Raw genomic sequence first — 13,270 nt, forward strand, 5'->3', positions numbered from 1 at the left:
GGTCTGTCATAGGGCAGGGAATCTTCTAAAACTAAAATCTGAGAGACAGCATGTGGGGGTGATTATGGAATTGAATACAGGATCACATGGCCTCGGTTTTGAACTCACTTACTACCATACGTTCCTTGGCTCAATAGTTTAATTCTGTTCCTCAGTTTCCTCAACTGTAAAATGGAAATCATAGCTTATGTTTAGCTCACTAGGTTGTTGCAAGAAACAAAACCGAGCCCCAGGTGGACATGCACAGTCAAATAAATGTACAGTGCCACAGGGCCCTGAGTAAGCACTGGAACTGTCACAAGAGCTGGGTGAACCAGTTTCAAATAGTAGTTTTACTATGAGTGTGACTTTGTTTCTAAAGCGTTAGTTTCTAATCGTGTGTTTGCCAGGGTCCATTTAAGCAATTTTGAGTTAATTACCCTCTTGGCGTGCAAGAAAGAGAGAGTCTGATATAAGGATTATATTGAGGGCCTTTTCTCCGGAAGATGGGTGTCATCCCATATTCTACACATCTTTGTTTGCACTTCTTGCTATGTGTTGCAGGGCAGTAGAGCCGTAGGATTGGAACATTAGACAGCAACCTGCTGTTCCTATTGGATACCCAAGCAGATGGAGGTATTCGCTTCCTGTCACAGTGGCCTCTGATACACCTGACTTCCCTTTAGCACCATAAAGGGATATTATTTTGGAAAGTTGCTTAAGTTTTAGCCGGAGTTACTATTTACCAAATGATGGGATTAAATTATAAGAAAAAGCATTAGAATTTCAGTTATCTGTAGTCCTATAAAAGAGGCATGGATAATGGAACACACTGGCATATCCCAAGTCATCCCCATTGACCTTGGAATGCATCCCTGCTCTGCCAGACTTGGAGAGATTCTGAATCTCATTTGGGGTAGACTGTCAAGATTTGGGACCCAGTGAGGAAGTGGGTTTGACTTATAGTAGATTTTCCTGTAGACAGTCAACAAACTCAGTGATGCTTAGTGGGGAATCTTACTAGCTAGGCCTGAAGAACCCTCTGCAATGGTGGGCCAAAACCCAGGACTGCCGTTATGGTTTACTTGTCGTTTTCTTTTTTCAGGAAAAGAAGATTTTTCAGATCCCCTGGATGCATGCAGCTAGACATGGGTGGGATGTGGAAAAAGACGCACCACTCTTTAGAAACTGGGCAATTCATACAGGTATTAAAACTCCCCGCATCATTTATACAGGCAGGTGCTATCATTTGTTTATTTTTATTACACATAGAAAATATCCTGGCTCCTGGCCTCATGAAGGGAGCTCTGAAAAACCTGTGACCTAGACTAGGCACATCCAGGACATATGGAGTACAAATTATACCACTGAGAAGTGATGTTCCACCCATCCCATAGAATCTTAGTCCTTAAATTTCTCATAAATAATGGTATTCTGATAAGTTCCCCAGGGGAATATAAACTCATTTTCTTCTAGGGCTATAAACTCAGGTTGACCAAATCTCCCCAAAATACAGTCATCAGGAGTATATTTACTTATTACAAAATTTAAGTAGGGAACTATTTTCAGGACTGGACTTTTTACTTAATGTTTGAGAGTCAGGGGGAAAAGAGGCACTCGAGTTCCTTCTGTTTGTTGGCCTTCCAGTCTTCTGGGTTACTTACAGAATGCTCCGTTCTTCTACCATGAAATTTTTCTGTCAAGCTGTTTGGTGGAACCAGGGTGACTAGCTTGTCCCAGTTTGCCTTGAAATGTTCAGGTTTTAAAAATAAAATTCCTACATCCCAAAAATCTTCCCAGTTCCAGGCAAACCAGGACGGTTGGTTACTTTAGGTATAGCCTGGAATGAAAAGGTTTCTCTGTACTACCTGGCCGGCAATGCTGTGTTTCCAGGAATTTTTTTACTCTGTATCTATTTTTTTTCCCCTCTTTTTGTTAACCTTTGGCTATTTTGGTAGGAAAGCATCAACCAGGAGTAGATAAACCTGATCCAAAAACATGGAAGGCGAATTTTCGATGTGCCATGAACTCCTTGCCTGATATTGAAGAAGTTAAGGATAAAAGTATAAAGAAAGGAAACAATGCCTTCAGAGTGTACCGGATGTTGCCCTTATCTGAGCGACCTTCTAAAAAAGGTAAAAATGTTTAAAGGCTAAAAAATTGGTCACTTAATATATACATAGTGCTTTTGTGATTTCTTTATTTCTGTATCTGTAGTCACTTCAAGGGTAGAACACCCTGTTCATACTGTAGGTGATGATTTTGCCCTTAACATAGTTTGCACACGTGACTTTCAAGTCCCTAAAGGCAGTAAATGATCCGTTGGGAATTCTGGTCACATATAGATTAAAGCAACAGGTTCACTGAGAGTTTCGGAAAGAGTTTAATTTAGGGGAAATGTTTCTCTGTAGGTCCTTCATGAATTAATCCAAACTACATTTTTGTTGCCACAGGAAAGAAACCAAAGACAGAAAAAGAGGACAAAGTTAAGCACATCAAGGTAATCTTGGGTTGTTTGAAGAGAAAGCCGAAATTGTGACCATATTAATGATTCATATTCTGTCTTATAAAAAGTAATCTGACCTCTGCAGAGTGTTTAATATTTCTTCTTTGGCTGTCGTACCCTATCTACCTTACATGGCTCTTCTTCAGCATGTAGCTTCTTGCAGACACAGGTACACATACCCCCTGCTTACTCCAATTTCCCTGAGAAATTTATGAATGAAATCATAAACTCACGCTGAGCTTGGCCGTCTGAAGCCTCCATCTGGTCACCACGACTGTAGCCAGCCGGTCACTTAGTTCCAGCTAAGCTCCAAGCAACCAGCCTATGTCTGACACTATTAAGTATATTTGCAGGCTATTACATATATTTTAATATATCTTAGATATTATATACTTCCATTAAAATGTATTAACTATATTTTATATCTGTTCCATCACAGTCCATTATGTCGGGCATACAGTGGCCAGCCCAGGCACTCTGTTACTGCAGCTCTCAGTAGTTTTTTCTGGCTGCACTCTGGAACCATCTCTCACACCTCCCGAGGGTTTTCCATAGGGATGCGTGTGTGTGTGTGTGTGAGCTTCTCAGTGGGTTGTGCTGTCTGAACTTCCTGCAGTTTGATGATCTTTATGCATCGATTAGGCAGCCCTTGTTAGATGGTGAGAGGAGAGCCAGGTGTACCCCATGAAAAACTGGGAACCAGCTTCCGTTGCTAAGCAAAGAGCAGGCCCTGTAGTCACAGGCCCATGGTTACCACCAGAGAGGTTATCTGGCTCACCGGCCTCTGTGTGCAGATGAAGAAACTGAGACTCCAGAGAGCTGAGTGACACACGTCCAGGGTCACCAGGTTATTTAGGACTGAACTTGAAGATGCTGAACATGCTGATTTATGATTTAGAGGAACAATTACAGAAAAAAGAACCACGCTGTTGTTACAGCACAACATTTAAAAACAAGCCAGTAAGTTGAAATAGCCAGGGAAAGACACAAAATAACTTACTTCAGATGGAAAGTTAAGACTTGAGAAGGTCATTAGATTTTGAAGGAAAACTTAGATAAATTGTTAAAATTTCAGAGATATGTACCTCTACAATGGAAAATAAATATTTTAGGCAGAGTATTTTAGCAGCGATACTTCCAGTTTCATTTTCAATATTTTTGATTTCTGACTTATTTTAAATACTGCACAGTATTAAAGGTCTAATTTTGTTTTAACTTTTTGGTGGAAAAAATTGATACACATAGAAAGGAGACAAATAAGTGACATTTACCCCTTAGACCCATCACCCCAATTTCAATGCCTTCATCCACTTATCAACTTCTAATATGAAATTTCAGACATTCAACTATTTTTAGCTTAACAGAAACAATTTCTTGTGAGGCAAATTCCAAACATCAAATACTTTCTTCCATAATAGTTCATGTGTATGTTTAAAAGATAAGTGCTCTTTAAAAATACCACAGTATTATTATTGTACCTGAAAAAATTAACAGTAATTCCTTAGTATCATCAAATATCCAGGCAGTGTTCAGATTTCCAGTCATCTCATAAATGTTATAAATTTTGTGTAGTTTGTTAACTTGAATTAAAATCCTAATAAGATCCACATGTGATTTTTGGATATGTCTTTTAAGTATTTCTTTTTAATCTATAGGTTTCCCCTACATTACTTTAAAAAAATTTATTTTTTCTTAATCTATAGGTTTCCCCTACATTACTTTAAAAAAATTTATTTTTTCTTACAATAGAAAAAACCTACTTGTTAGCCATACCAAGTTGCTCACAGTTTGGATTTTTTAAGGCTTTTCTTTCTTTCTTTTTTTTTTTTTTTAAAGACATACAGGGTCTCGCTCTGTTGCCCAGGCCAGAGTGCAGAGACACAATTATAGCTCACTACAGCCTTGAACTCCTGGGCTCAAGTGATCCTCCTACCTCAGCCTCCCGAGTAGCTGACACTACGGATGCGCTACCATGCCAGCTAATTTTTTAATTGTTAGTAGAGACGCGGTCTTGCTATGTTGCCCAGGCTGGTTTCCAACTCCTAGCTTCAAGCTATCCTCCCAAAGTGCTGGGATTACAGGCATGACACCATGCCCGGCTAAGGCCTATGCTTTGATTAGTGTTGTTCAGAAAGAAAAGTATGGCTTCCCCACAAATACGTGATTTTGAAGAATTAGCTATGATCTGAAGTGTGACTGTATCATATTTACTGCTATTTTCACAGCATCTAGCTCAGTGCCTGGCACAGAACAGATAATGAACACATATTTGATAACTGGATAGATGTAAAAGCATTTTGTGGACTAAATAGATGCATAAGTAAATATCATACGAGGGGTGGGAGTGAGGGGTTTTACATTAGGATGAAGAGTTCATTTGATAATCGCAGTCAGTGGAGAAATAAGAATGGAGTAACAGATGTTCAGTTTTCAACACACATTGCTCAAATTTATCTCCTCTGTTCCACTGGCTATCAGATGCCAGTGATTATAAGATGCACCGTTATTATATGTGTCTCTAAGAAAGAAAACCTGCTTCCAAAGGAACCCTGGCACATTATTGATTATAGAGGCCCATGCTATTTCGGGGTTGTGGAAGTGTGAGGAAATGTGTGTCTTAGAATGGGTGACATGTGGTGTTCTCCTAAGTAAAGGGTGTCTGCAGTCACGTGAGCATTGGCAGTGTCTTCATGTGGCTGCCAACGCGAGCAAGTTGTGGAAAGCACAGCCCTGGTTGGATTTTGCCATATTTGCCCAGGGAAATAAGTGAGGGATTCCCCTTAGGGGAAACCACGTGGGTGAGGTTCTATGTTAGCAAAGTGTGTATAATCCTTCTGCAGTGAAGATAGGGTTAATACCTGAAACTCCCTTCAGTAGGGGCAGGTGAGATTCATCAGACAGGAGCACAGCCTAACTCTTGAATTGAAATCTTGCATCATGCCTGCAAGTAGAACATGGGGGAGCGAGACCCCCAAGTTCTGTGGCTCATGGCTGCTCAAGCCATCGTGTTGACTCAATGTATCTAGAAAGTGTTTCAAAAGTTAACTCCCTGGGGCATCTGGAATTGTACAGTTAAAGGACTTTATCCTTACCGAGCTGTTAATACATTACTTTTTATCGTATATCTAAACACCTAAACTCTGAGATAATATGTCCTATGCAAACATGTAACTGGATAGACTTGGTAGGTTTCTTCTGCTGACATTTGCCTTGTGTGCAGTAACTAGGCACGAAAACTTGCTGTTCAAGCAAGCTTTTCCCGATACTCAAGTTGAGGTGGAGTTTTAATTAGCCAACAATGTTTAGAACATGCTGGCCAAGTGTCTGAAGTTTTCTTGGGTCACTCAGATGATTTATATCCATGCTGTGTGATTCTCCCAGCAAATAGTTTCCCTGAGACTGGAAGACCCAAGGCCACTTGACCATGTAGTAGGTGCAGAAACTCTGCCTCTGCACCCTTTGATACTCTTTTTGTGAGTATATCCTTTGTACTCAGTGAGCCATGTTTTACATCAACTAAGCCCCTCCTGTGTGGGATAACTGGCTATCTAAGGAAATAAGAACAAGAAAACCAATACTGAGCAATACTAGATTGGACATCATCAGTGGATATATGTGTTTCAAAAGCTATCGTGGAGCAGGTTGCTCCCCGGGACTTGACAAGGCCAAGGACAATAAGGACGGAAGTATGTACACAGAGGGATGGTAGCTGACATTTCTGAGCCCATACCAAGTTCCAGTGGGATTTCCCTGCAGTGGGCAGGACATCTCCCTTTTACAGACTGAGAAAATGGAGGCACAGAGAGGTTGGTTTATTTCCCCAGGGCTGCACTGCTTTCCGGAGCTGGGATTTGAATCCAAGTCCATTCAACCCTGGAGCCAACGCTCTTTCACCTCACCTGGTGCCTCTCAGCGTATTGGAAGCTCTGGGGCCCGAGCCAGGCCTTGGGGTGGGCGTGGACAGCATAAAATGGTGGCCGTGCCCCACTGCAGGAGCATCGTAAATGGGAGGCTGGGGATTAGAGCTGTTGTTGGTATTTCCTGGGCAAATCAGGAAACTGGCTGATTTAGAGTTAGAGCAGGAGTTTGCGTGAGGAAACAATGGGACAGAAAGACATGTAGCTAGGGTGGATATAAATGATACTTCCTGCTTTAGGGGGTTGTTGCAGATGAAAGATACATGCTTTGAAACTGGAAACATGTTTCCAGATCAAAGTGTTAGTGTTGTGGTGGAAAATATAATCAAGAAGAGCCTCTAAAGTCACTCGGTAAAGAGCAGGCCTGGTCTGCATCAGTCTGAACACAGACCTATGGGTCGCAGTTACAGAAAAGCACAAGTTGGTTCTGCAGAGCTTTCTAACAGAGCTGTGGGCTCTAGCGGTGGCAGGAGCTGGTGCACTCCCTGGGGGACTGTTACTGGAGTGATCCCTTCATTGGTTGGAAGACGTCTTCAGTTTTTAAAGTTTAATGAGATGAACACACGTGCCGGCAGCCCACTTGGAAAGCGGATAGAACGAGAGCTGCCCTGGATGAAGCAGGCTGCCGGGCTCGCCCTGCCTGTGCTGGTTCCTGTGGTGGCTCATGCAGGAGCTCGGAGCACAGTTTGGAAACTGGTGGGCTACATGAGCTCTGTGGATGGTTTTATGAAATGAGGCCCCCTGGACCTCCTGGGAGCAGACGTGGAGCAGGGTGGAGAGGATACCTAAGGGAGGGCTGTCTCGCGGTGGTAGAAGGGATGGCGGGGAGGAGAGGCTGCCGTGGAACATGGTCAATGGTGGACGCCGGAGAGGAGAGAGGGGACCTTTCTCCAGAGAATGGAGGGAGAGACAGAGCGAGAAGGTAGTGGATTGAAGAGGAGGCCCCTTCAGAGAGGGCACGTTGGGATTGGGGCTCCTTTTGTGCAGGAGAGTGAGTTTCACTTTGAACCTGTTGAGTCTGATATGCCCGAGAGCAGAAGTTGGGTAGAAAGTTGGACCTGCCAGGCGTAGCGCTCGGGCAAGTGCTCCCAGGGCAAATGGGTGATCATTCACTCACAACTGTGTCAGAGCCTTCAAAGACGGGTGCCTTCTCCAAGAGAGAAGCTGTATGAGAGGAGACACAGACCCCAGGTGGAGACAGAGAGAAGAGGGAGCCAAGGAGACAAAGGGAAGTCGCAGCGAGAGAGGGAGGAGAAGAACGAGGATGGCCCAATCCCGGGAAGGGAGGGGGAGGACGGTGTTTCTAGCCCTGGGCAGGAGGCTGCTGCCTGTCTCACTGGAGCCTCTGTTCTCAGTGGCACTTTGGCCTTCGTGGTGAGGTGCATGTGTCCTCCCAGGTCGGATTCCCTGGTCTACTTTATGAAGCCCAGCCATCAGCCTGGAGGTTTTGTTAGCAGAAGTCCTAGAGATGCCCTTAAATTTGATGACCTTAGGTTTGGCTTCAAGGAGACTGGCTTCGCACTGATGCATGAGGGCATTTGGGGGGTTGGAGGTGATTTGGGGACCCACTATGTTGGGCCTCAGGGGTGAGAGTTCTAGACCAGGGTGTAGGGATGAGACAGCATGGGCTGGAGCAGAGGGATGAGGAGCACTGGTGGCAGAGTCCCTCTGCTGTCCCCTAACTCTGTCCACCCCAAGCCTACCCTGCGAACACAGATTTGAGACCAACCAAAGGTTTGCTATCTTGCAGGTCTAAAGGAAGCCACCCTTGCCCTTGTACTCACTCTTATGCCAGATTGCTTTTGCTTAAAATCCCCTAAACTGTGAACCAAATGTTGGGTTCTATAATTATAGAAAAGGTGCTTGAGTGTAAATATCTGGCAGAGTTCATTTACCGTGGAGGACTCTGGACCCAACACAGTCTTTTCTTGGGTTATCTTTGCAGTGAGGCAATGGGATTAGAGCCAAGAAAGCTCGGGGCTACTTGACTTACGGGAGAGTCGCTACCTGAACTGAGAAGGGAAAGAGAAAGAGGCTGGTTCAGGATTAACCAGGCCAGGTTATGATGCAGCCAAGTGGCAGGCGGTTGAGCCAGGCGGCAGCGGGGCAGAGGGGACCAGGAGAGGCCACAGGCAAAGGCCGTCCATGGCCTGCAGGATCTCTGTGCACATGTTACATAAAGAGCTGTGCACCCTTTTTCCTAATTTTGGGTCCTTGGGTTTTTAATATAGTTTAGGTTTAGATATCTCTACTTCTGATCGTTTCCAAAATTGCGGATGAGTTTAGTGAAGACCCTTCTCTCCGGGCCTACTGTTCTGCACCGTGGGTGGAGACGTTTCGGGGAGGCGCTGGCTACGGTTGTACCATTGGCAGCACTGTCCTTCCAGAGAGGTAGGGCCAGTGAGAGGGTTTCCACCAAAGACTCTGCAGTGACAGGTGTTTTTGAAGTGGGTGTGAGAGGAGTAACCAGTGTTCAGAACGGCCTGTCTCAGCCACCTGTAGTGCAGGGTACAGGGATTATTAAAACAGATAGCCCTTGGACTTGGACCACGTTGCATGACCATGGACTGAGTTCAGTTCCTGTGTCTCCTCGGGCTAAGAGCAGTGCAATCTTGCAAAATTAATTTCATCTCTGAGTCATAGTTTTCTCAAGTGTAAAGTGATAAAAGTATTACTTGCCACTAATTAAACTGTAAATCATGTGAAGCACATAGAGGGCTTCAACTGAGAAATCAAAATTCATTTCAGTTTTTAAGTATGTGCATGTCTGACTGCCTCGTTACTTTTATAAGAAACCTAGAAGCAGAATGGGTAAAAAAAAAAAAAAAATACCATATCACAGCAGAAGAAACCCTTACAGACGAGCAGATCTTTCCATAATTCTTCCAGATACCTGTGCTTCGCTCCTTTTGAGGGAGTGGAGGAGATGGCAGTACAATAATGAACTGTGGGGCGTCTCTGGGGAGGAGGAGGACCAAAAGGGGGACTGACGAAGCCATCGGGAAAGGGAGTTGCCATCGGACAGGTGGAGGATGAAACAGTATCCGACAATCCAGGCTGTCGAGACGGGAGGGTACGGCCCTCCCCGTCCATGTCAGAGCATGGTGTCGAGGAAGGGACTTGAGAATAGGTCGTTGGATTTGGGAGAGCAGAGTTTTATTCGTGACCTTTGACAACAGTGAGCACTTATTTAATAAGAAGTGCCGTGTACGTATTTATCTCATTTAATCTTCCCATTATCCCCATGATGTGGATCCTATTATTGTCCTCAGTTTATAACTGTACCCAGTGCCCTGAGAGAAGCGTAAAGAGGTTAAATAAGGTCCTGCAACTAGTGAGAAGTGGGGTCACCAGGTTTCGCCCCCAAGTGGGGTCTTGCTGCCCGCTGGTAACTGTCCCCGCGTGGAGGAAGGCAGGCCACGGTGCGGGCAGGGGACAGGGGAGCGAGCAGTTAGGAAGAGCAGACGCTGGTTCAGAAGTTTGGCTGTAAAGAGAGGGGAAAACTGGTGACTCAGGTCACAAGAAAGTGAGTTTTTTCCCAAAAAGGGCAGGCTTTTTTATTTGGAACTTGTAAAACAGAGAAAAATGCAAGATGTGGGGGCAGCAAGGAGTAAAAACTCCGCCCAGCGGGGCTGCTCTGGGCCCTTCCTTATGTTTGGCCTTTGATACGTCCGGTAAACCATGCAGTGTGTTGTTGCTTAGAAAACTGAACTGTCCAGTGACGTGATGCCTTCGAGGTTGTGGTTTTTATGGTGGGAGTTTGCCAAGTGGGATCAAAAAGGGAGAAGGTTATTTCCCTCCTACCGTATGTGACTTCTCCAGGATTTGGGGGGCTCATCATTGATTCCAGGTAGTACCTAAATGAATTGGTAAGAAACCCCACCATGCCTTAGAGCTGTCCCCCATCCGGACTCTGCAGAGCACCGTCACATCCCCCAACATGGTCCTCTGCTCCCAGTGCTGTGTTCCTCCCACCTCCCACCCTCCTTTCCCTCGTGGATTCCTTGGGAGCCGTCCTGTGTGGCTTTGGTCTGATGTGATCGCTGTCACAGGAGCAGGTGCAAGCTTACCTGGAGGGGAAGCTCCCTCGTCAAAATGCTGACAGTCACTGTGTCCCTCAGGACTGGCTTCCCCAGAGTTGGTGGGTCCTTTGGAGTGGAGGGCGCAGGTGCACTTGGGTAAAGCCAGAATTTAGAGCTTCAGTACGAAAAAGGGATTTGCCCTCATTATTTCATCGGTATGAACCTGCAGCGTCTCGGGCTGGGTGGGACATGCAGGCGCCGAAGGGCATCTGCGTGAAGCCGTGGGTGGGGGTGCCCGACTGGACTCAGGCAGCCACCCAGCGCAAGATGCTGGCAGGCCCGGAGCCCACGGCGAACAGTACCCGGGGGAGAATTCACCTACAGCCTCCTCTGGCCTCCTGTCTGGGGCCAGTCACTGAGGCAGAGCTTTTCCTAAGAGGCAGTTGTGAAGGAGGTGGCAGGAGCCCTCCCTCGGTGAGCCAGCCAGGTGTTCATTCTTCCCAGCACTCCCTTGGGGAAGGCGGCCTCGAACCCCTGCAGTGCGGTGCTGCACGCACACAGTCACGCAGCGGCCCCAGCTATTGTCTGCAGGTGGAGGCGTTTCCTGCAGGCGAGGCAGAGGCAGACCCACGGTGCCATTTCCTGGAAGGAAGCTGGAAGAAACCAAGTACCCCGCAGCAGAAACGTGCTGCTTTGACACCAGCCCCATGTAAAGAAGTGGGCGGCGCACTCGGCTAAGCTGAACATGAGTGACCCTGGCAGCAAAGAGAGTAGACAGAGGGTAGCGTTTCAGCTAAGTAAAGGGAGGGAAAAGGAAGTGTTCTCAATTCTTTTTTCTTTTCTTCTTCCTAGCAAGAACCAGTTGAGTCATCTCTGGGGCTTAGTAATGGAGTAAGTGATCTTTCTCCCGAGTATGCGGTCCTGACTTCAGCTATAAAAAATGAAGTGGACAGTACGGTGAACATCATAGGTAAACTTTTGACATCTCATTTTTCATACACACGAGCAGCCCTCTGGGGTCTAAACTTTGTAAAACAGGGATCTTCAAATGACTTAAGTCAGTGGGAGGAGGTCTTGGAGCCATCTCAATATGCGAGTCCCGGTCCCCAGATTTCAGGGCTGAAAAACAAAGGGATTAGCAGATCAGAAAAAGGAGCTTGAGGGGTCAGCAGGGGGCCTTGGGACCACATGTGGCCTTCTGGATCCTTGAGTGCGGCCTTTTGACTGAGTCCAAATTTTATCGAACGCATTATTTTAATAAAGGATGTTTGTTTCCCAGTGGCTCATGGTTAGCGTGTCCAGCCTTTCACTGTTTGGTCACATGGACAGAAATGCTCTTTATTAAACTCGGGAGCCAAGGAAACGGAAGATTGTCCTCTCACGTACTCTCAGCGGCTTCTCACTGGCAGACAGAGGGGGTGCTCGTTTTACAGACAGAGAAACTGAGGCACAGAGACATATTGCCCGAGGGCACACTCTGATTCAACAGATATTTTTGAGCGCCTTCCAAATCCTAGACTCAGTGCTGTGAGCAGGAAATAGATCAGGAGGCCCAATTCCTGTTTTCTTGGAAGGACACACAGCAAACAGAGAAGCCCCAGATAACTGAGGCATCACCATTTGTGGTCAGTGCTGCTAAGGAGAGGAGAGATGACAGAGAATAACAAAGCATCCAAATTCAGACTGGGGGGCTCTCGGAGGCACGACATTTCCCCAATGCTCTTCCAGACTGAGCTAGCCGCGCCCGCCCAAGACGAGTGCGGTGTCACCGTGCTGAAGACGTGTCTTCTAATGTCCCGTCTCTTCTGTGCGGTCAAGCACACAGGCTTAGTGCCCCAAAGCCCTATCCCTGCTTTCCCTTTAAGGGGGGGGGGAACTCCTTATTTTTGCTTTTGCTTTTCTTTAGCATCAAATTTTTGTTGTGTGCAGTGACTTCTGTTTTTAGGAAACGGAAGAAGCCAGCAACATGTTGAGCTGTCCCGACAGTACACTGCTGGCCGCTTGCCCAGGCTCGCAGTGGCTTTGCCGTTCTGCGCCAACCCCATCTCGGGGCTAGTGGCAGGCGCCTGCAGGTGCGGACGTTCTGTCCGCTCTGTACGTCGCGCCTCCGTGGCGGTACTTCAGAGCCATTGTGTTTCTCGATAAAAGGCAGCCCCACCCTTCCACGAAGCAAAGATCACTGTGAAACAAGGGAGACTATTCAGCGCTCTGCAGTAAATAAAGCCGCCCGTGGTGACGAGACATACTGCAGTTAGGGGTTCGTGTATCTGGGATTTTTGTCTTAATTTTGGCTGCCCCAAGTGCACACTCTCATCGGACATTCTTTTTTTTTTTGATCATTACATCCAAATTTGACTGACTTTACATCTAAAGTGAAGCTAAAGCAGCTTTTTTAAGCCAAGCCTAGAAACTCGAGTAGCAACAGGGGCTTCTGAAGGCTCAGGAGAGCAGATTCACGACAGAGACGGACTGCAGGTCCCCGTGCGGACCTGGTGGCTCTAACTCAGGGTTGGCACCAGAGTCCACAGTGGCTTCTGGATGGCAGAGGCGACGCAGGGCAGTGGGACTGCGTCTTCGCCGTTTCCCATCTCCTTTGTTCCCTGTTCTTGCTGCCATTTCTCCTAGTGATTAAGATATACACTGCTTGAGATTTGTGTAGAAAAGAAAAAGAAAAAATTAAAATATAAGATATGAGATTTCACCAGTAAGATAAGAAGTAGCTCCGGGGTGGGTCCTTAGCTGGGGGGAACCCTTCTTAAGAGGTCTTCCCTGCTCATCGCCGTGCCCTGTGCCTGCTCCCGGGAACACTGAGGCCTGAGTGGTTCACCCCTAGGAGCAGGGGCTGC

At 46.3% G+C, this 13,270-nt stretch overlaps 1 protein-coding gene across 12 annotated transcripts in view; it reads left to right on the forward strand.

The window, feature by feature from the left end:
• Nucleotides 1–13,270, forward strand: part of IRF2 (interferon regulatory factor 2) — a 127,238-nt gene that overhangs the window by 96,986 nt on the left and 16,982 nt on the right. For all 12 annotated transcript variants that reach the window (XM_012784973.3, XM_012784970.3, XM_012784969.3 and 9 more), the window contains 4 exons: nucleotides 1,085–1,184; nucleotides 1,938–2,114; nucleotides 2,433–2,479; nucleotides 11,277–11,394. In XM_012784973.3, coding sequence (XP_012640427.2) covers nucleotides 1,085–1,184; nucleotides 1,938–2,114; nucleotides 2,433–2,479; nucleotides 11,277–11,394 — 442 coding nt within the window. The remainder of the gene's footprint in view (nucleotides 1–1,084; nucleotides 1,185–1,937; nucleotides 2,115–2,432; nucleotides 2,480–11,276; nucleotides 11,395–13,270) is intronic.

Source organism: Microcebus murinus, chromosome 15, assembly GCF_040939455.1.
Source record: "Microcebus murinus isolate Inina chromosome 15, M.murinus_Inina_mat1.0, whole genome shotgun sequence".
Lineage (NCBI taxonomy): Eukaryota > Metazoa > Chordata > Mammalia > Primates > Cheirogaleidae > Microcebus > Microcebus murinus.